The sequence below is a fragment of the Nyctereutes procyonoides genome, unplaced genomic scaffold (assembly GCF_905146905.1).
Source record: "Nyctereutes procyonoides isolate TBG_1078 unplaced genomic scaffold, NYPRO_anot_genome, whole genome shotgun sequence".
Taxonomy (NCBI): domain Eukaryota; kingdom Metazoa; phylum Chordata; class Mammalia; order Carnivora; family Canidae; genus Nyctereutes; species Nyctereutes procyonoides.
This window is the reverse complement of record NW_026575126.1, coordinates 56,708,353-56,731,900: the sequence shown is the minus strand read 5'-3', so window position 1 is coordinate 56,731,900 and position 23,548 is coordinate 56,708,353. Positions and strand designations below refer to the sequence as shown.

Here is a 23,548-nt window from a genome sequence, read left to right as displayed (position 1 = left end):
GGGTTTTGTGCTTACCCTCTGATGGTCTCCTCTATCATAAATTCATGCACGGCCTTACCCCCAACCACCCTGCCCTCAGACTTTCTCTCTTGAGAGATAGCATTTGAGTATGTGGCTTTCTCCTTCCCTAAAATTCCCACCCCACCCCCCAGGTTCTGAGATTCCATTTTCTCCTGCCACCCCACCATCCCATGCCTCCTTTAGTTTTTGATTCTCCCTTCTCAGGCACCTAGGCTGCTTTCTGTCTCTCAGATGAACTCTCATTCTACATCCATTGCCATCTCCACAGTATCAGCCCTCACCCCTGATCGATAAATCCCCAGCTGATATCTCTACTTGTGACTCCTTCCTTAGACATACGTACCTCCACCCACCCTTCCACTCATCCATCCACCCATCTAGCCATTTATCCACCCATCTATCCACTCACCCATCCATCCATCCGTCCATCTATCTATCCATCCATCCACCTATTCATCCATCCATCCATCCATCCATCCATCCATCCATCCATCCATCTATCCGCCCATCCAGCCATTCATCCTTCTCTCCGTTCGTCCATTCATTCATCTACTAATCCATTCAACCACCTGTCGTCCCTCCCTCCCTCCCCCCTTTCTTTTCTTACTTCCTTCCAACAAATATTTTCTGAGTGCCTACTATCTGCCAGGCATGGGCTTCGAGCTAAGGATAAAGTAATGAAAAAGCATAGTGTCCACCCAGCTGTCAACTAGACAACTCTGCTGGGCTGCTCCTGAGTCTCCTTGACTCACCAAGACCCAAACCAAACTCTCTGCTCCTCCACTACAAAACCCACCCTTATCCTCTAGGACCGTCGCCCAGGTAGTAGCAGTTGGCAAAGTCAAAAACTCAGGGGCTGTCCTAGACTCCTTCACTCTTCACAGAGCCAAGTGCATCTCACCAGCTCTCCCTCCTGCATTTAGCTACTCTCTCACCTCTACACCATGGCCCTGGTTCAGACTGTTATAATTTCTTGCCTTAATCCCACTCCAGGTTTCCCACTAGCCTCAACTCCCATTCCAGTTCCTCCTCCACAACCATCCAGAGGGAGATGGTTCATCTCCACTGCTCAACCACATTGCCCACTCTAGATTGTTTTTCTGCTCTTCCTGCTGGGCTCTGTGCCCCAGGAGGCTGGTTTCCCTGGGCTGTATCACCTGGTCTGCTTTGCTGTCTAGTGTCCAGTTAAATTTGGCCAGTGGGAGGCACCAGCAGGAGATCAGAGGGTGGAGGGCGTGAGCTGAGGTTCTCATGTTTCCCTTGCCCCACACCAGCCCTGCTCCTTAGCTGCCCCCCATGGGGCTCGGGCAGTGGGTTCATTCTATGGCTCTGCATGCAGCTCCCTGACCCTCTCCAGCCTAGGAATAACTGTTCCCTCGATAGCTAGACTACAGGCGCTTCACCAGCCCTTGCTGGTGCTAACGCTGCATAAATCTCAACAGACTCTTTATGAAATTTTCTTTAGTTAAGTTTTTTTGAGCGTGATCTCTGTTTCATGCCAGAATCTTGACTCACAAGGCTTCCCGCTGTCAGCAGGAGAAATTCCATATGACACATTCTATTGGGATATTTTCCCACATGTTTACCTTCCCTCTTCTGTTCCTAGAACCTTAGGTGTGCAAGTGTACTTTTATTTTTTGGCCTAAGTTTAGTAGGTTTTCCTGGAGAAAGGCTTCCCTGGGTCTAGATGTCTGCTCTTTCAAACAATAATTTTAAAGATTCTTTTTCCCTGGAGTTGCCTCAGTTGGTAGAGCATATGACTCTTGATCTTGGGGTCAAGTTGGAGCCCCATGTTAGGGACTGAGCTTATTTTTTAAAAAATCTTGGGACAGGGATCCCTGGGTGGCGCAGCGGTTTGGTGCCTGCCTTTGGCCCAGGGCGCGATCCTGGAGACCCGGGATCGAATCCCACGTCGGGCTCCCGGTGAATGGAGCCTGCTTCTCCCTCTGCCTGTGTCTCTGCCTCTCTCTCTCTCTGTATGACTATCGTAAATAAAATAAAATTAAAAAAAAAATCTTGGGACGTCTGGGTGGCTCAATTGGTTAAGTGTCCAACTTTTGATTTTCAGCTCAGGTCATGATCTCAGGGTCATGAGATGGAGCCCCACATTGGGCTCCTTGATCAGTGCAGAGTCTGCTTGAGATTCTCTCTCTCCCTCTACCCCTCTCCCACCCATGTGCTCTTTCTCTAGATAAAATCTTTTTTAAAAATCTCCCTTTTCCCTTGCAGGCAATGAGAGTTGTATCATTACATATTATTTTGAGTACAAGTTATAGAAACCCAACTCAAAGTAGGTTAAGCAAAAAATACTGACTCACACAGAGGGACCATCCAAAGCTTCAGGTCTGGCAGGATCCAGCAGCATCTCAGATCAGGACTCAGATCTCAGCAGGACTTGGTTTCTCTAACTGCGTTATTTTGTCTTACCTCTGTCCTCAAGCAGCCTTTTTCCATCATCATGGTCTTAACAAGCCCCAGCTAACCCACTCGATTTCAAGTCCGTTAGGAAGGGATCCCTGGGTGGCACAGCGGTTTAGCGCCTGCCTTTGGCCCAGGGTGCGATCCTGGAGACCCGGGATCGAGTCCCACGTCGGGCTCCCGGTGCATGGAGCCTGCTTCTCCCTCTGCCTGTGTCTCTGCCTCTCTCTCTCTCTCTCTCTCTCTCTCTCTCTGTGCGTGACTATCATAAATAAATAAAAAATTTTAAAAAAAAGTCCGTTAGGAAACAAAGCTTCCTCAGCAGATTTAACAACTGTCCTTATAGTTGTTGGCCTGACTCTTACTCGCTCACACTGGTCACATGCCTAACCGTGAGCCAGTCACCTGGGTCAAGGTGGACAAGCTCCTTGTCCCTGCAAACCTTGGGGCATTCTCAAAGAAAATTGGGTTGGAATTTCTGGAAGGGGGAGGGTATGCTGGACAGACCAAACCAATGCTTATCTATCTACTGCCTTTGCTCACTGGCTCATTAGAAGGATGAAATTAAAACTGGCTGGCTGGGACATGGCTTGTGATGGTTCTCCCACAAACATGGGGCCACGTCCTTCTCTTCTAGGAAATCAGATGTCCACAGACTCCTCCAGAGAGAGGGTGGAGATAGAGATCTTCTTCTTTAAAAAAAAATTATTTATTTATTCATGAGAGACACACGGAGAGAGGCAGAGACACAGGCAGAGGGAGAAGCAGGCTCCCTACGGGGAGCCCGATGTGGGAATCGATCCCAGGACCCTGGAATCACACCCTGAGCCCAAGGCAGATGCTCAACCACTGAGCCACCCAGGCGCCCCAGGCCTTTATCTTCTTACTGTAAGTCCTTTCCTAGCACATGATCCCCTGGAATCCATATGCACCCTGTGAACCATTCCAGACTCCCCTCAATAAAAACGAGGTCAAACTTAGAGGGTCTTGTGCAATGACTTTTCTCACTTGCCTCTGTCAGAGATGCCCTGCCGTAGTGGTGGATGTAGCTTCGTCTCATAGACTTCCTGGCCAAACATTCCAGCTTCTGGAAGGACCATATAGTTTACTTGGCCAGCCCTTTTCTGAAGCACACACTGCTGGTTACTACCCAACATCCAGTTCCCCTTTCTTCTCTAGTAACAGAACACTCACATTTTCGATGAGGAATGACATTCAGAATAAAGATCACGAGTCACAGCATCCCAGGTGGGAGTCATGAAGTTCTGCCTAATGGGAGGCGGGTGTAATCGATGCATTGACATGGGTCCTGCGCTCCCTGGGGGGCAGCTCTCTTCTCCCGGCTAGCCCAGGCCTGTGGGCGGGACACATGGAGCCAGCTGCTGAGGGAAACCAAGGACCCCGGGAGCGTGGGTACCAGCCATGGACTCCTGACAACCACACGGCTGAGTGACCCAGCAACCCCAGTTCTCTGTTGCTAAGCCGCTGTGCTTCGGGGATCTCTCTAGTCCCGCTGGTGGTGTACGTGGCCCTCAGCACGTGGCCTTGCAACCAGCAGCATCAGCATCGCCTGGGTCACACCCCATACCTAAGAAACTCAATTCGACTCTGCATATATATTTTTTTTTTTAAAGAGGGAGCAATCTGGGGCACCTGGGTGGCTCAGTGGTCGAGCCCGGGCCTTCGGCTCAGGGTGTGATCCTGGAGTCCTGGGATCGAGTCCTGCATCGGGCTCCCTGCATGGAGCCTGCTTCTCCCTCTGCCTGTGTCTCTGCCTCTCTGTGTGTCTCTCATGAATAAAGAGAATCTTAAAAATAAAGAGGGAGAAATTTATTTCTAGCATGACTTTTAAAAACAATTTTATTTATTTAAAGTAATCTCTATACTCAACATGGGGCTTAAACTCATGGGGCTCATGACCCTGAGATCAAGAGTCCCCTGCTCCTCGGACTGAACCAGCCAGGTGACTCCCACCTCTGCATTTTAATAAAACCCCCAGGTAATTCCATGCACATTACAGCCTGAGAAGAACTGCTCTCAGACATTTAATGAAGAGCATTTCCCTTGTTCTCAGGTTTCCCTTCCAAGCAGGGCCGCAGTGAGCACCGCACTCTCCCGGGCAGCGTCTGTGTCTAGGTCAGATGCTCCAGGTGGGATTGCTGGTCCGTGGAAGGTGGCCCTTTACCAAAGTTTTTGACTGTGGTTTGCTTGGCCCTTTTGGATTCTGTTCCCCCCTACACCCCAAAAGATTTAGGTAGGATTGTGTGGGATCTTCCAAAAAACAGGGAGTCGCGGTGCGCCCCCTGGTGGCCACTTCCTCTACTTACAGGCAAGTGGGTCCCGGCCTGCAGGACCTTGCAGCCCCAGACCTAGGGCGGGAAAACCCACAGCGAAGGAGGGCGGCCCTCTCGCAGCGGCTGCCTGCGCGGCTTCAAGGCCACTCCCCGCCAGGACGGCTGCAACGTTTAGGTCACCTAAGCGTTGCTTGCAAGAGTACTTTCAACACTATAATGCAATATTGACCAAAGAGAGCCTTTCCTTTTCCTTTTCCTTGTCCTTTAAAAATATGGCTATATGGGAGCATAACTGATGCACAGCAAACCATGCATTAAAAATGTCCAATGAGGAAAAAAAATGTCCAATGGGGGGGCACCTGGGTGGTGCAGTGGTTGGGCTTCAGCTCAGGGTGGGATCCCGGTGGTCCCGGAATCAAGTCCTGCATCGGGCTCCCTGCATGGAGCCTGCTTCTCCCTCTGCCTGTGTCTCTGCCTCTCTCTCGGTGTCTCTCATGAATAAATAAATAAAATCTAAAAAAAAAAAAGTCCAATGAGAGGGGGCCTGGCTAAGCGTCAGACTCTGGGGTTCAGGTCTTGATCTCTGGGTCCTAATCTCAGGGTAGTGGGATCAAGCTCACACAGGCTCTATGCTCAGCAGAGAGTCTGCTTTGAAGCTTCTCTCCCTCTGCCTTTCCCCCCTGCACGAGCTCTCAAATAAATCTTATTTTTAAAAAAGATTTTATTTTTCATGAGACACACACACACACACACACAGAGACAGAGAGAGAAAGAGAGAGTGAGAGAAAAGGCCGACTCCTGGGGTCAGTGGGTATTTAACTACTTAAGAAACTGCCAACCCATCTGCCGGAGTGGCTGAACCATTTTACATGCCCACCAGCAGCGTAACAGAGTTCCTGTGGCCCAGATGGCTTCTCGGATCTTCTTCCTAAGACCACTGCTCTGAAGTTGGGCGAATAGAGGATCCAGGCCCTTGACTCCATTGCTCACCGGCCATGTGACTGTGGAGCAGCACATAAACTTCTGAAAGCCTCAGTTTGCTCATCTGATGTGTTGCTTGGCATTCTGGACTCAGTTCTAAACTCCTGCACCCCCCTGGACCTCGGCTTTGACCTCATCCCCAACTTTTGGGGCCAGATCTGGAAAACTCTGTTTCATCTCAGTTCTTTGAAGGTAACACCCTTTTATTTTTATTTCTATTTTTTAAAAAATTTTATTCATGAAAGACACAGAGAGAAGCAGAGACACAGGCAGAGGGAGAAGCAGGCTCCCTGCGGGGAGCCCCACACGGGACTAGATCCCAGGACCCTGAGATCACGACCTGAGTCGAAGGCAGACGCTCAACCCCTGAGCCACCCAGGGGCCCCTAACCCCTGTATTATTGGGGGTGTGTGTGGCAATGACGCCATTGTTGTAATTCTTCCCGTATTTTACAGAACACTCCAGTGGGGACTCGGGCAGTTCCCCATCATCAAGCACATCACTGTTTCTGCAGCGAGACCTAGAACGTCTCACGCCATACCTAAGACCTGTGAAGAGCCTCCAATTCATTTTGCACCCAATGGTTTCCTGCAAACTTACCAAAGAGCCTTCGGTTTTCAGAGCTTTCTGGATTTCAGAACAATAGACTCTGCTTGTATCGCTGCTACAGGTGAAGGAGCAGAGTCAGGAACATTAAGTATCGTGTCCGAGGCCACCCAGCAGAGCATCCGTGCCCTGCGTCATTACTGTCCGCCTGCCATGAGCCACATAGTCTTCCAAGGTTGGGGAGCTGGAAGTGAGCAAAACAGACCCCACCGTCAGGAAGCTAGAGCCCTCACACAAGCCCTGTATGTGAATGTTCATCGTGGCATTACTCACGATGGCCAGAGTGAAAACAACCCAAATGTCCTTCAGTGATGAATGGATAAACACAACTTGGTCCATCCGCACATGAATATTATTCAGCCATAAAAGGAACGACGTACTGACACGTGCCACAAAGTGGATGAACTCTGGAAACGTGATGCTCCATGAGACCTGTGCTAAGCCAGACACAGAAGGCTACAGAATGTAGGACACAGAGGGTTTATGGGAAGTGTCCGCAAGAGGCAGATCTATGGAGACACAGTGGATTAGTAGTTGCTTCCTGTGGGGCAGTTGGGGTGGTTGGAGAGAAAAGGTGGAATCACCCTATGATGGAAACGTCCTAAACATGACTGTAGCCATGAGGGTGTGACTCTATGAACGAACGCTGGCGTTATATACTCTCCATGGGCTGAATTGTATCTCAATAAAACAGTTATTTAAAAAGGAGAAGTAGGGGGATCCCTGGGTGGCGCAGCAGTTTGGCGCCTGCCTTTGGCCCAGGGCGCGATCCTGGAGACCCGGGATCGAGTCCCACGTCGGGCTCCCGGTGCCTGGAGCCTGCTTCTCCCTCTGCCTGTGTCTCTGCCTCTCTCTCTCTCTCTCTCTCTCTCTGTGACTATCATAAATAAATTTAAAAAATTAAAAAAAATAAATAAATAAAATAAAAAGGAGAAGTAGGAAAAAAAAGAAAAAAAAAGGAGAAGTAGGGGCATCTGGCTGGCTCAGTCGGTGGAGTGTGCAGCTCTTCATCTTGGGGTTGTGAGTTCAAGCCCCACATTGGGTGTAGAGATTACTTAAAAATAAAAAAAAATCTTTCTTAAAAAAAAAAAAAGGAGAAGTAGGGGCACCTGGGTGGCTCAGTTGGTTAAATGTCTGACTCTTGGTTTTGGCTCAGGTTATGATCTCTGGGTCGTGAGATCGAGCCCCCTGTTGGTCTCCTCGTTTAGCACTGAGTCTCCTTGAGATTCTCTCTCCTTCTCTCTCAGCTCCTTCTGCTTGTGCTCTTTCTCTCTCTCTCTCTCTCTCTCTCTCTCTCTCAAATAAATACATCTAAAAATAAAAAGAAGTAAATGCTATTGGAGTCGGGGCAGATCAGTAAAGATACAAATATAACCAGCTTTTCCAGAAATCACAACCCACTGGAGACATACACCTGAAACAGATTCTGTTTTGCTAAGCACTGTTTTCCTAACTGCTCCACGTCCACTCAACAGCGGCTCGCGCCCAGCTTCCACATGCTTGGCAGCTTTCTGTTATGAGAGCGGTCTCAGGGGCACCTGGGTGGCTCATTGTTAAGTGTCTGCCTTTGCCTCAGGTCATGATCCCGGGGTCCTGAGATAGAGTCCTGCATCAGGCTCCCTACTCAGCAGGGAGTCTGCTTCTTCCTCTCCCTCTGCTGCTGTCCCTGCTCATTCCCTCTCTCACTTTCTCAAATAAATAAATAAAATCTTAAAAAAAAAAAGAACAGTCTCACCCTGGGACTCATTAGTCAAGGCTCTCCAGAAAAGCAAGCAATAGGATGTGTATATACAGAGAAAGACCTATTTTAGGATATTGGCTCACATGATTATACAGCCTGGCAAGTCCATGGGGCTGGAGACCCAGGAAGATGGTGCAGTTCAAAGTTCAAGTCCATAGGCTGTCTGCTGCCAAACTCCCTCTTGCTCAGGGGAGTCTTTTTGTTCTAGTCAATCCTTCAACTGATTGGATGAGGCCCACCCACATGGAGGACAATCTGCTTTATTCAAAGTCTACTGATTTAAAATGTCAATCTCATTCAAAACACTGCCACTGAAACCTCCAGAACACTATTTGGCCATGGTCCGGCCAAGCTGACACATAAAATTAACTATTCTAGATTCCATCTTGTTTATTCTGAAGCTCCACTCTCAATCTGGATTTGGAATTTCCTGCTTACCCTCCCCTCCTTCTGCTTTCTGGGAACCCCATTCTTGGCCTCTTCCGAGCCTGCCCCCCGCCCCCCCGGGGCAGCCTGCACCTGTGCCCACCACCCGGCCACGGCCTGCCGGGGCCTGAAGGGCTCTGAGTGAGAGCCCCTCTGGCTCAGCCTCTTCCGTCACCACTATGTGCACACACCACCCGGTCGGCTGCCCCTCTACAGAGCAGGGTGACTCACACCCAGTTCCCCCACCCGGATCCCCCCAACCCTCCCTGAAACCTCGCCTCTGGGTGGGGCTGCTCCCCACAGCACAGCCCAGGGCCCTTGTGGCCCCTTGTGGCCCCTTGGGAGGCATGTGAGGGGCCAGTGGAGGAGCCCCACCACCACCACCCGGGCGTCAAGGCCAGAAGTGCAGAGGTGGGGTGGGCCCGCAGGCCGGGGCAGAGCCCAGTGCAGGGCAGCCGGAGGGCCAGGCATGGCCTGCCAGGTGGGGACGCAGCCTGGGGTGTCTGCTGAGCACAGGGAGCCAGCCTGGGGGGGCCAGGCCACCTGGCAGTGCATCTGGCCACAGTGGCCAGGAAGCATCTCTTACCAACTTCCCAATTTCCAAACCCCCACCTTTTTTTTTTTTTTTTAAAGATTTTGTTTATTTATTCTTGAGAGAGAGAGAGAGAGAGAGACAAGCAGAGGGTGAAGCAGGCTCCATGTAGGGAGCCCGACGTGGGACTCGATCCAGAGTCTCCAGGGTCACGCCCTGGGCTGAAGGCAGCGCTAAACCGCTGAGCCACCCAGGCTGCCCCTCCCCCTCATTTCCCCTTTAACTTGGACTGAATTGGATTGATAACACCAGAACAGAGTAAATTTTTCTGTGCATGAGTTTCATTTTTTTTTTTATAACTCCCGTTCGTTTATGACAAGTGGCACTAATTTTCCACGCGGCAACATTTCCACTTTTCCTTCATCAAAATGTTGATTTATTTTTTTAGGTTTTTATGTATTTGTCAGAGAGAGAGCAAGCGCATGAGCAGGGGGAGGAGCAGGCTCCCCACTGAGCAGGGAGCCCGACATAGGACTAGATCCCAGGACCCCAGGATCATGACCTGAGCTGAAGGCAGACACCTAACCCACTGAGCCACCAAATGCCCTAAGAAACTGATTTAAAAAGTTGGTTTTAAAACCTACGAAGTCAGGCAGCCCTGGTGGTGCAGTGGTTTAGCGCCGCCTGCAGCCCAGGGCCTGATCCTGGGGACCCAGGATTGAGTCCCCACGTCAGGCTTCCTGCATGGAGTCTGCTTCTCCCTCTGCCTGTGTCTCCGCCTCTCTCTCTTGCTCATGAATAAATTAAAAATAAATAAATAAATAAAATAAAAAATAAAACCTATGAAGTCAGTGGAAACCCAGGTGGTTCAGTGATGGGATTAAAGTCATAAAGGGGGAGTTGTTCTTGGCCAGACCCCAGGGTCAACTAGTTTGTCTTTTCCTGTAAGTGGGCTGGACTTCAGATACAGCTTCCCTCACTCACCAAAGCTGAGTCCTGCTCTAGCAGCATGTTGGGTGCTTCCCTACCCAGCAGGTCAACAGCCAGCCAGGGCAGAGGCACCTGCAAGGCTTAGACGGGGCTCCCAGACTCAGGGAGTTCACTCTCTTGTCCCTTTGCTGGAGATCAGTCTCTGCCACCCACACTGACCAGGGCCAAGGGGCTAGCCTGGGCCTCACCGACCAGGGCCAAAGTGGAGCTCCTGGGCCTCACCATGGCTCATCTCTCCCAAGCATCAGAGCAATGTAACGGACTATCCAAAACACTATTTCTAGATGAAAACATGGAGAATGCAACATTCAGGTGTGGTTTTAACTCTAAAATGCAGAGCTTAAAAATGCTGTCCCCTGGGATCCCTGGGTGGCACAGCGGTTTGGCGCCTGCCTTTGGCCCAGGGCGCGATCCTGGAGACCCGGGATCGAATCCCACGTCGGGCTCCCGGTGCATGGAGCCTGCTTCTCCCTCTGCCTGTGTCTCTGCCTCTCTCTGTGTGACTATCATAAATAAATTTTTTAAAAAAATTAAAAAAATGCTGTCCCCCAATCCCAAGGAAATACACATTCCTCCATCCTCTACTTAACTTTAGGGGTGTGTGGGGCAGCCCCGGTGGCTCAGTGGTTTAGCGCCACCTTCAGTCCAGGGTGTAATCCTGGAGACCCGGGATCCAGTCCCATGTTGGGATCCCTGCAGGGAGCCTGCTTCTCCCTCTGTGTCTCTGCCTCTCTCTGTGTGTCTCTCATGAATAAATAAATAAAATCTTCAAAAAACAACCCCCCCAAAACTTTAGGGGTGTGGGGATGCCTGGGTGGATCAGTAGTTGAGCGTCTGCCTTCAGCTCAGGCCACGATCCCACAGTCCTGGGATCAAGTCCCACCTCAGGTTCCCCACAGGGAGCCTGCTTTCCCCCCTCTGCCTATGTCTTTGCTTCTCTCATTCATGAATAAAATCTTAAAAAAAAAAAAAAACACCTTTAGGGGTGTGTTGGTGGGCAATCTGAGAGCCACTGCGCTAGGACGGTCTCCTGTTCTAGGGCCAGGCTGGGGGCTCTGAAGGTCAAAGGAGAAAATGAGTTCGAAGCACCCAGTATGTGCAGGACCCTGGACTTACCATCACCATCATTCCCCCTTCCCCATGACCTTGTACATGCCTGCTCATTGGAAGTCCTGGCAGGCCCAGAGGCTGGGTGTCTGGATGGGACCCCCAAAGCTCACTGGGGTTGTGATTATGGCTCTGGCTCGGTGACCCCACTGCCTGCATCTGAAATCAAAGGCTCTGCAGGAAATGATCTAAGCTCTGGAGAAGGGGGAAGACCAATGCTCCAATGCTTGGAATGACCGTTTAACCCAACAGTGGGCTAATTTGCTTAGTGCGACCTTCATTTGTTGTTGATCCAAACATCTGCTTCATCCTAATTCCTGGTCTTCACGCTATTCTCTCCATGCCCTTTGACTTGGATTTGACCCCTCACCTGTCAAGAACTTCGATTCCCCCAGGTGCACCCAGTTCAAGAAGTGGCACTACCAGAATTTTTGGTTCTCAAATGTCAACAGGGTGTTATCTGTTATTCCTTCCAGTATTTTATTTATTAGAGAGAGAATAAATGAAGGGGGGGGGGAAGAGCAGAGGGAGAACAAGAGCAGGCTCTCTGCTAAGCAGGGACCCCAAGGTGGAACTCGATCCCAGGACCCTTGGTATGACCTGAGCCAAAGGCAGACACTTAACTGATTGAGCCACCCAGGCGCCCTTCCTTTCAGTATTTATTCAGCACCTACTAGGTGTCTGAGCACATGGCTTATCCAGGTGAGCAAGAGCTCAGTCACCAGCGGTGGCCTGGCCCAGTGCCTCAACATACCGACTGGAGGGGGGGGATGACAAATCTGCTGTTGCAAGCGGGAATGGTGTGGGTGTGGGTGGAGGTGCCTGCTCTTGCAGAGACAGCGAGCAGGGGTGTAAACCAAGCCAGGTAGCGATGCAGGGCAGCTCCGGATGCCCCAAGCCCAGCACACAGCCCAAGCACTCGTCCAGGGACGCAGGAGCCACAGGAGCCACACGCCACTGAGCCATCCTCGGGAATAATGCATAACCTGAGGTGTTAAAGTGCTTAGACCGCCCCCTGCAGGCCGCCAGTGATTCGAGGCCATTTGGCCAGGCGCAGGTCAAGATCAGAACTATGGCCTAGACTTGGGGCCTGAGTAGCTGAGAGGTTATGATAGACTGAGTGACACGTCGCTTGGGGAAGAGTTGTAATGATTTAAGGACTAGGCAAAAACCAAAACCACTTGTTAAATTTTTTAAATCAAACACTTTATTTCCACATAACAAGCGCAAAAAACTCCCAAACACTTTTAACAATACAATTAACGCAGTTATGAATTCAATTATATACTACTCAAAGCCCCAAAAGGTCAATCAGCTTAACGTTCCAAACATTTCCAAACGTGGTTTTTCAAAGCTACCTTTGGTTTTTGGAAAAACCAGTATGGAAGTCAATATACATTGAATGCATTGAACAACATTTGCTTGTAGGAAGTGTCCGACATTAGCTCACACCTGGCAAGCCGGAGCATGATTTGAAGTCATACACTGGAATACACACACAGGTTTTGCCCCAGAGCTCCCGCGGTCAGGAGAGGGCTGTGAAGGGGGGAGGAAGGCCAGTCCAGGTTGTGGCATTTCTCATTTGTAACAGAGGTATGAGAGTTTAACACTAGAACACTGGCAAGTCATTAAGCTTCATGTTCCAAATGGTCTCTTGCTGAGGCTTGAGATGGGCACAAATGGTGGGGGAGATGAAGTCACAGGAGAGCTTTGAGCAACAAGATCCCAAAGATGCTCAGAGAGGGTAGGAAGGAGCAAGCTACAGTTTCCCATTGTTCTCACATTATTTCAGGGTGAAATTGTGGAGAAGTTCGGATAGAATGTTCAAATATTTGCTTAGATTTGTACTCGGTTGCTCTATGAGGACCCTCATATACAGCAACGTTGAAACGTTCATTGTAAAAAAGAGCGTACAAAGAAATTCACAAAAAAGAGACAATTAATGTTGAGCAGCCAAAAAGTCATGGTTTATTATATCGGAAGGGATTTCATAATTCAAACACAACCAAACTGTACATTTTACAATCACATTCTATTTGTAAACAGTTAAAAGCCACTGACTTCTTTTGCATCTTAGGACACAAACAGTTAGATCAAGGCAATGAAATGATGGCAAATTCTGCGCTGTTAAAATGTTTACCCTTGTTTGGCCCGTCTTCTTTGACTAAGCAAGCATTATAATACCATTTGTGGGCAAAAAAAGGGGGCGAGGAGAAAGTAAGTTTAAAAATGGTGTAACTCGTTAGTTTGCAACAACATTTAAAATTTTCTTTATACAACGAACAATTCTGTAAGCCCAATACCTTGGCTACAGTATGCATAGTTACTGATTTCGGCTTTAAGGTACAACAGTTCAACATTAACACAGTCACAAGAGAGCAGAAACAGAGAGCGCCACTTGATGGGGTTACAAAAAAATTATCACCTATTATTAGCAAACCATCATCACTCACTAATAAAAAGACAGCATCTGAAAGCAGAATGTCAACTCCAGCTTTAAGCGATTTTTTGTGTTTTTTTGTTTTTTTTTTTTTTTTTTTTTTTGTTTTGTTTTGTTTTTTGGCAGAGAAAATTCTTTAACAGAGCAATATGTAGTATCAGTGCTAAAAGTTGGGGTTTTGTTTTTCCTATAAGAAACTACAAGGAGTTATTTTTTTTTATTTTTTTATTTTTTAAATTTTTTTTCCTAACTGGGGAACTGGTTTTCCTGAGAACCATGCTCTTGGATTTAGGACAGGAATAGAAAACAAAAGAACATGGCCAAATGCTGCTCCTTTTTCCCAGAGATAGAAAGCATCTTGTAAATCATCCTCCATTGTTTTTTTTTTTTTTGTCTTTTAATTTTTTTTTAAATGATGGAAGAGTAAACATTTTTTTTTCTCAAAAAACAAACAAAAAAATCTGTAAACAAGAAGGTTCACCGTGGGAACCTTCAAAACAAAATGGAAAGCCTATTCAAAGTGCAGGGCCCGTCCTGGGTGGCAGGGGGGCTGCAAGTCACAGCTGTGGCCACAGTTTTTCAAACTGCAGAGCGAAATTCTTTAGTTTTATAACATGAAAACACTGGTGCAATACTTTCATTTATAGTCCTAAGTCAGCATCAGAACTCGGTCTTTTAAACTCCACGACACCACAGTAAGGTAGGCAAACATCAAGGCATAGTAGAGAGCGCACACCTTTAAGAACATCCTTGAGTAAACATTTACACTGGAACAGCTGCCCCCCCATATTGCCGATTAGACGAGAGAACATCATTCAGTGCAAAGTTAAAAGCTCATACATTATCAGCCCAAAAAAAATGGTTTTGCAAAAAAAAAAAAAAAAAAAAAAGAGAGAGAGAAAGAAGAAGAAAGAAAGAGAGGAAGGAAAACAGGGAGGGAGGGATGTGGAGGGAAACAGGGAAGGGGGGGTGGTGGTGAAAAAAAGAACCCAAAGGCTAAACATGATGAATATACACAAGTGAGCTCATTCTATACGGTTTAGCATGTATGGCGCTATTTGGGAGTGTAAATAGATAGATACCTTTTCACATTATAATATTGGCCTGCATGATTCAAGTATTCAAACTGATATGTTTCAGGGAAAACAAAGTGGAAAATGTGCAGAGAAGAGCTGTTCCCACAGGTGGCCCCTGGCTGCAGGCGGCGAGCCCAACTTAGTGCTCCTTTCTTTCGCTTCTTGAGGTCACAGTTCGTGAGTCTACATCTACACGTTACATGGACTCTCCACCCCCACCCAGGTGGTCAACAGAAAGAAAAGCATTAATGGGGGATGGGCTGCTAATTCCCCGGGGGTCGCTGCTGCTGGGAGGACCCCACAGGCTTGTGGAATAATGTGGGGTCCCCCAGAGTGAAGTGCCGTGAAGGTCTCCACAGTTAGTTCCCGACAGCCCAGCACCATTCCAGTGATTGAGATCGGTCCGGCTGGAGAACGAGTGGGAACAGTCGAGGGAGCCCAGCCGGCTCTGGCTGGACCCGAGAGACTGCCAGCCGGGAGAAGGGGTCAGAGACTGACTTTGTGCAAAGAAACGGCTGATCTCCTCTTCACTGGCAAACTCAGCAAGAATAGTAGTGTTCCCCAATACACACCTGGAGGGAAGAGACACAGGGGGTGCGGTGAAGACTCAGGGGATCTGGAAGATCTGACTGATTCGAAGTGAGAGGAGTACTCAGCTTCTGCTCAAAAGGCGAGGAGGATGGTGGGGGGTGGGGTGGTGGTGACATGCCCACTGCAGGGCTCTCCAGGGCCCGGAGCAAAACCTGCCCCGCGTGTATGGTGGTGGTATCCAGCTAGATTAAGGCCTTTTGCCTCCTACAGGTGATTCTTTTAGAGACTTCCTAAGGCCAGTTCTAGGGGCGATGCTCCACCTTAGGAGTACTGACCTTGGAACCCAAGATAGAGGCGAGGTCGCTGCCTTACAATGCCTTTTCACCGCGGGACCCCACGCGCTGGCCCGGAGAGGACACACAGTGCCACCAGCTGTCCTTCCATACACAAGGGAACCTCACACTCTACTCATCAGGAGGGCATTTTCCAAGTGTCACACACCGGATGGCCAACTTACATGTGCAGAGACTTTTGTGCCTTCACTACCTCTTCTTTTGAACTGTAACGGACCAAAGCATTTCCATGTGGGAGGTTCAGGTGGAATGTTATCAGTGGGCCATGCTGCATGCACAGAGTACGCAGAGTTGAGCCGTCAATCTAGGAAACAGAGCATGAGGGGGCCGCCAGTTAGATGAGCTGCCACGAGGACCATCCGGGGACATCGTCCTCTCTTTCCTGCCCGAGGCTCTTCACTCCTGCTGCCATTCTTCACTGGGGCTCACTGCCGGGATGGGGTACGGTGCCCCCCTCCCCACCTCCACTGGTCCCAGAGCCATACCTCTGTGGCCTCTAGACTCCTGGACATTCCCCAGATCCCCACTTCCTTAGTTAGCCATGCCCCTGCTGTGGCTTCATGTCTTCTCTCTTCCCTGCCCTGAGGACAGGATTCATCAAGGCACTGCTCCCTGGGAGAGGAGGGGCGGGCTCTTAACATCCAGCCTCCAGAGGAGGGGTGGTCCGGGGCCTAAGGAGATGTTCCCATCCAGAAGAGCAGACCAGGGTTTCTCAAGAGCAGTACCAGGACCGCCTGCATCACAATGATCTGAGTGCCTTCAGGACGGTGCAGACCCCGATCTTAGCCCGGATCTGCTCCATCAGAGGCTCTGGAGCCAGACTGGGGATCTATTTCGCTTGGCTCGGTGCACGTTCTACAGGGTAAACAAACACGGGTGGGACCGCAGCCCGCCTGAGGCCTCCGAGGACCATCCTCATCACTCCTCCCTCTGCCCGGCCTGGAGTCTACTCGGCCTCAGCTCAGCAACACTGGGACTTGCTGCGGTGCGCCTGGCGCACGTCTACTGGCCAGGACACCGGCTTGCTTACCTGAGGTGTGAGGTTCTTTAGAACAAGCCAATTTGTTATTCTCCCTGAGCTGCTCTCACCCCAACTGGAACCTGAGGACAAACAAGGCCAGGTCAGTTTTCCAAGGCTGTGGCCTCAGTGACACTGAGGACATGCACATCCCCGTCAGGTGACAGCTCTGCAGGGCCACCTGGCCCCCTCCCCTTCTCTTTGGGGTCTTCTTCTCTCAGCTCAGAGGGCCCCTTGCTCCAGCTCTGACCACGCTTTACTTCTTGGGGCAGGTGGCTCTGCCTCTGGGCACTGAGCTCAGACAGCCCGCAGCTCACTGTACCGCAGGCTTTTTGATCTTTCTATTTATAAAGCTCACACTATTTAAAAATGGCACCCCTCTGGGAAAAGACCCCAGTTTCTGATTATCGAAGGTATCGTCTGGTGACCCTGCATGCATGTCTTACAGGGGATTTCAAAGCTTGCTATCAGTGCCCATCAATAGACAAAAGGCTAAGGACAACGTGGTGTGTATACAGGATGGAGTATTACTCAGCTACAAGAAAGGATGAGACCCTGCCATGTGTGACAACATGGACGGACCTGGAAGGTATTGTGCTGAAATACGCCACAGAAAGACAAATACCATACGATTTTACTTGTATATGGAATTTAAAAAACAAAACAAAGAAACAAAGCTGAATCAGACCTATAAATACAGAGAACAAACTGATGGTTGCTGCGGCAGGGGTGGGTGGTGGGCAAAACGGGAAGGGGAAGAGGGAGGTACAGACTTCCGGTTATGGAATGACTAAGACCCCGGAGGAAAGGTTCAGTGTCGGGAATACAGTCAGTGGTACTGGTATAGTGTGTGGGGCAGAGGATAGCTCCATGTGTGGCGAGTGCAGCATCGGTGCAGACTTGCTGCATATGTCATATGTCTGAAACCACTGTAATGATGTGTCCACTGTCCTTCAATCAGAAAGAGCAAGCTTGCAATAGCCCAGACATTTCTGTTTCTGTCTGGGCTCCAGAGGAGCTCCAACATCGGCCTTACTGCTCTGCCCCAGGGCACCCGTGCTCCTGACAGCAGAACTTTATGACCCAATCATTCCTAGGAGTATGAGGTACCCCACCAACACTACAGTGTGCCTTAGGAAGACAGCTCTGTGACACAGCCCCTGCCTACTCATCTCTTCCTGCACTGAGTCATCTCACCCTCAAGTCTCTAACAACTCCAACAAGGAACACCAGAGCTTTCCTGGGCCACTCGCACCTTGGCACACATGTCCCCTCTGCTTTGTCTGGCCTACCTTTACTTGGTTCCACCAACCCTCCTGAGCAGGGCGCTTCTAGGCCACTTTATTATCCTCCATCACTGTGTACTACTACCAGTCACTTAGCTGGCACTTGGAAATGCCTGTGGCTTGAAAGAACCGCTCACATAGGACACCAACTACATTCATATGCATTTAGTAGCTTGGATCCTTTCATGTAATTAAAACTCCAGCACACGTACATCAGGGCAGGGACACAATGCCAGTCCAAATCCAGTGCTAGTCATGTAGAGGAGGAGCAGGAAGGGAGGGGAAATGGGTGGTGGTATTCCTGGGACCACGTGGCTTATGCCTGGTGGCCCTGTGTGGTTAACTACCTGTACCCTCCTTCACGCTCACATGTCCCTCTTGAAACAATACATGTTACGACCATCCTCAGTACACAGGCCAAGCTTCCACCCACACAGGCCTCCTTCCTCACAGCCCTGCTGGGCGGCTCCCACCTGCCCCAGCCTTTCCACACCTGCCACGAGCAGGAAGTAAGCATATGTTCTCAGACACACTCCAGAGAACTTCTGAGAGAAACAAGACGTTCATTCCTTAACATTACCACTGACTGCTGTATGTCTTTGGCTAAATGTTCTTAAGCAAACCAGGTACGATTTTAAGTAACATTTAAGACTCACAAAGACCTAGAAATTTTAGAAGATGGCACTGCACTGGGAGTTGCATGTCTGTTTAAATTCAAATCCTAATTCACAGTGGGTAATGCACAGGTCTCTGTTAGATTCAACTGTGGGTACTGGTTCCTGTTCAGCAAATAAACCATAAGAAACCATCCCAGGAAGCATGTTTGTCTTACCTGGGGTGTACCTGGCGTCAGAATTTCCCCATCCTCCACCTACACGAAGGGGAGAGTTATCCCACGTAGACAAGGGTGGCTTCTGACCAGTGAGTCCCGGAGGTGGGCGGGACGGAGCAGTGATGTTTTTAGGTGGTAAAGGGACCTTCCACAGCTCATGAGCCAGAGAGGTGTTTGTAACTGAACCAGGAGACCATGTCAATTTGGAATCACTATTTCTGGCTACTCACGGGGAAAAAAAACAAAGGGGGGGGGGTGGAGATAATGCTTTTAGAAAAGAGAAAATTTAAATGATAGCACTCATTCTCCCAAGAAAAGCAAATCAGCCAAAAAGAACTCTGTTAAAAAATCCCCAAGTCAAACTAAACTGCCAAAAAACCCCACAAAAGCCAAAAGGGAACTACTCCCTTACTCAAAATACTCAAACCAGTTGCCTGTTATTAATAATTTCAAGACTTATGAAATTCTTAGCTCAGTGTACAAAACTGTACTGTAATCGAAATCAAAACAAAACAAAAAAACACTGCTTTCAATTGCCCTAAGACACCAACTGGGAACTCCTTACCTTTATGACTCTAACTGAGTCACTCGAGATCGTCACAGGTCATTAAATAGATTTTAGAACACTCTGGTTTGCACACGGGAAAAAGGAATACAAAAGTAGTCCCAGCTCAAGGAGTCATCGGAGCAGACGTTCACCAGGTGCCTCTCTGTGCCGAGCCCCAGGCTGCTGGGCACGTGGTGCATACTACCTCTAATCCTGACACACATTCTACCTAGGAAGAGAGCTTAAGCAACTTGCCTATGGGTCCCATGCACAGCCAGGATTCAAACTCAGGCCTGCCTGGCTTTAAAAAACAAAAAAGAGGGATCCCTGGGTGGCGCAGTGGTTTGGCGCCTGCCTTTGGCCGGGGGCGCGATCCTGGAGACCCGGGATCGAATCCCACGTCGGGCTCCCGGTGCATGGAGCCTGCTTCTCCCTCTGCCTGTGTCTCTGCCCTCCTCTCCCTTTCCTCTCTCTCTCTGTGACTTTCATAAATAAATAAATAAATAAATAAATAAATAAATAAATAAATAAATAAATAAATAAATAAATAAATAAATAAAAGATAAATAGAATAAATAAAATAAAATAAAAAATAAATAAATAAATAAATAAATAGCTCACTCCCTGACGTGTGCTGCTTCATGGTGGTGGGGGTGTGCAGTGATCAGGCCCACAGTAAACTATTTGAAGATAATCCTAAAAAAACCAGGAGAGGGCAGAAGTGCATGGAAAATTGTATCACTTCTGTCACTGTCCACTACTTTTCTACTTGATTTTTAAAGTGCAAATCCTTTAAATCAGAGTGAGTCAAAGTGTGGTCGGAAGACTGGTCACTACGCAGGTTCTCACTGGTCTGGGACAGAGTATGTACAGAAATTCAGAGCGAGCGTCTGTAAACGGACAACGGTCTGCCATTGCCACAGGCCCCCAATTATGGGATCGCTTTCTAACAATTCCAAGTTCAGGTTTACTATACTTTACAGAAGTATCAGTCTGCAAAGGTTTGGAAAATACAAAAATAAAAGCTGCTACTTTTGAGAACTGCTTCACATGAAATTGCATTTAATTGAGCTGGCTCTTGGATGATAGCAAGACTGGCTCAGCGAAAGTGGGTTGTTTTAGAAAATATAGTCAACTTTAATAAGGGACAAATGGTGTCAAGTATTTTCCCAGGCTCGGAAATATATTCTCCTGCCTCCCCGAGAAGACTTCAGCTAGTGAGAGGAGAGTTCCACACAATAGCCCTAGCCCCAACCCCAGCCCCAGGTGCTGGCTCCCCCATTCCTTGGCAAGTCCAGGACAAGGCCCACCTGAAGTGCTTTGTGCTGTACTGCTGAGGGGAACGTTGTAGTTGGAGGCACGAATGGATGACCAGGCACTAGTTGAAGGCAGCGTGGTGTTCAAGGATGAGGATGACCCTATGTGGGGGAAGAGCCCAATTAGTCAGCCCCAGAACAAGGGACATGGCAACTTGAATAAGCAGAAGCATCCAGTGAGGCTTCAATGTAACAGTAAGGTCACAAGGAAGGAAATGGATGCTGGGACCCAGGGACGGTGCCCAAGGCTGCACCTGCCTACCTGCCTTCACAGCAGTGCACCCAAAGGGCCTGCTCATCATTCTGACTTGGGGTGGCTCAGGGAGGCATCTTCCCTCCCCTGCCTGACTCTCGGAACTGCCTGTGGGAAGGCACTCCACGGTGACACTCTGAGACAATGCTGGCTCTCAGTACCAATCTGGGCTCTAAAAGGAGGGCTAGTTCCTCCTGCCCCCAAGCCCTGTCTGAACTACAGCGACATCTTACCAGAACCCCCACACCCAGAGCACCCTGGCACTAGCACCAGCATGCCCTCACCCTCTGTCGCACCCCCAGCAGCCTCACAAACCCAGGCTTTCCCCTTATTTTCGACTCCCCCCACCCCTTGGTTGATCATCATTCTCGCCCCAGGCTGGACTGTCATCTGGATCTGTAACAGCTCCATTCTGGCTTCCCACTCCATCCCTTTTGCCCACCACCATCAGACCACCTGCCCTCAATGGCAAGACTTCTCAAAACCTTCAATGGTTCACTTCTTCTAACATCAGATCTAAACTCTCCTGACTAACAATCTTCCACAAACACGGAAGAAGTCGGTTTCTGCACGCTGCCTGATTCTTCTATCAACTACATACAAGGCTGTGTGAGGCTCTACCCTTGGCTCTGTCCCCACTGTTTTGCTGGGAAAGCAAAGGGTACTTTAACTACTTCTGCATAGTTGTCTGTTAAATTCAGTCATTTTAGAATGAGGAGGATTCTTTCCTTACACTGTGATATGGCAAACACCCACAACAAAATGTCATTCATTTAATGTAAAACAGCATTTTATACCTTGTTATGAACGGTTTAGAGGAAAAGGAGGGTGTAGGTTTTGAACAGAATCAGAAAATATTTTCTTTCACTCCATTCACCTTCCTTCTGGCGCACACACAGAATACTCTACTCTGGGGTGAGGAATCCCCATATGGTAGGTGGTAGGATGATTTTATTCAATAACTTATTAAAAAGTGTATCTGGACTGGAAGGACTCTTCACTGGTCTTAATTTTCACTTTCGGGCAAGCCTGGGTGGCTCAGAGTTAAGCATCTGTCTTCGGCCCAGGGTGTGATCCTGGAGACCCGGGATCGAGTCCCATGTTGGGCTCCCTGCATGGAACCGAGCCTGCCTCTCCCTCTGCCTGTGTCTCTGCGTCTCTCATCAATCAATAAATAAAATCTTAAAAAAAGAAAAAAAAAACCCACAAAAAACAAAAAACTCACTTTCAGAGAGACAAAGCTAAATTGCTTCTTTACACAAAAGTCCTTTAACAACCACAGTGTATAAATGAATAATATTCTTTATATAAATGAAGACTACCTGAATCTTTTTAATCTTTAGAAACATCCATTTCTTAATACAATACTGAAACTTGAAACTTGCTATAAGGTAGGGAACGACCCTTCAGTTGCTACTAAAATTTCTGGAAGACAAATATTTGTTGGTCCTTTTGTTTTAAGTAAACCTATGTGTTTATCATATCTAGTGATAATAAATCCTCCTCATTTTTAAAGTGGCAAAGAGTCACCTATAGGAAAACTGAGCATCCACTTTTCATTTTCATGATTCCCTTGGATGTCAGGTGCTATGACAGGCTGAAAGTTTCACATCTGCCTTGAGCCATTCTTAAACCATGTCATCTAGCATCATTCAGAAATTCTGATTTGTACCCGCCTACGTACCACTGTTCCTGTCCCTGAGGTGGTCAACTTCCCGCACAGTATTAATTGAAAGATTGTTTATGACACTGCCAGGAGTGACGTAAGGGTCAGTTTCAGGGTCAATGTTTGGATAACCTTTCCATGGTTCACCAGGGCGAAATTCTGGAAACAAAAACTTAAAATTAGTTCAGGCTTAATCATCACTTAAAAAAAATCCATTATTAAATATCTTAAAAATTATACTCCTAATGTCTATGCAATTCTTAAGTATTTTCCAGTTAATACTAACATTCTAAAAGGCTGATTCAGTACTATGATTAGTGTAACATAAGCTGCTATTTATGAAAAACTTGCATATTTTTGCAAATGAAATCATCTGTGTTTATATGTTTTTAGACTGTAACGTTTTATTTTTAAATTTTATTTTTAAGTAAACTGTACACCCAATGTGAGGCTCAAACTCACAACCTGGAGATCAAGAGCTGTATGCTCTACAGACTGAGCCAGCCAGCTGCTCCTAAACAGTAACATTTTAAAGTGCTTTATTAGATTATGAGCTATAGCAATGCAAACAGAAAGGAAGACTGTAAGTGCATTTTTCATAATGCCTCAGTCAGGATGAAACACCATCAAGTTAGTCCCCTGACGCAGATGAAGAGGAACACTGAACAAAGGTTGTACGCTCTTCCTTACACCGGCCAGTGAGGCTCAATCCCCCTTCACTGCCTGGTTACACGCCAGACTGGCTCCTCTACCTGAGACTCAATGCTGAGCTTTCCATGCGTCATGTGTGCACTTTTCCCACCCTTAGCAGAAGTCAGTCCAATCTGCCAGAACTGGGCTACTTCACTAGAACATCTAGAGATAAGGAAATCACAATGGAAACAAAGCACTGTGATAGAAGCCGTCAGCCTTTTACCTGGTGGCCAGTTAACACTGCTAGAGCCGTTAGGCGATTTGGCACGTGGCCAGCCATCTCCTATTGAACCCGGAGGGCTGGCTGGAGAAGTACTGCTGTTCATAAAGTCATAGGGAACAAATGGAGACTCTTCCAGCCTGAAACCACTTGAAATAGCACCTAAAGAAAGAAAAATGAAAATGAATGTGAGGAAAAATA

General features: G+C 48.3%; 1 protein-coding gene across 9 annotated transcripts in view; it reads right to left on the bottom strand.

Moving 5' to 3' along the window:
* Window positions 1-12,297: 12,297 nt before the first annotated feature.
* The window catches only part of TNRC6A (trinucleotide repeat containing adaptor 6A), a 104,743-nt gene continuing 93,492 nt past the window's right edge, over window positions 12,298-23,548 (bottom strand). For 6 of the 9 annotated variants that reach the window (XM_055339513.1, XM_055339507.1, XM_055339508.1 and 3 more), the window contains 7 exons: window positions 23,351-23,509; window positions 22,453-22,593; window positions 20,510-20,617; window positions 18,653-18,874; window positions 16,547-16,617; window positions 15,681-15,820; window positions 12,298-15,204 (listed from right to left, as the gene is read on the bottom strand). In XM_055339513.1, the coding sequence (XP_055195488.1) occupies window positions 14,829-15,204; window positions 15,681-15,820; window positions 16,547-16,617; window positions 18,653-18,874; window positions 20,510-20,617; window positions 22,453-22,593; window positions 23,351-23,509 (1,217 nt within the window). In that variant the 3' untranslated portion in view covers window positions 12,298-14,828. Of the gene's footprint in view, window positions 15,205-15,680; window positions 15,821-16,001; window positions 16,618-18,652; window positions 18,875-20,509; window positions 20,618-22,452; window positions 22,594-23,350; window positions 23,510-23,548 lie in introns of those variants that run through there. The other 3 variants (XR_008666368.1, XR_008666369.1, XR_008666367.1) reach the window with 3 other exon arrangements.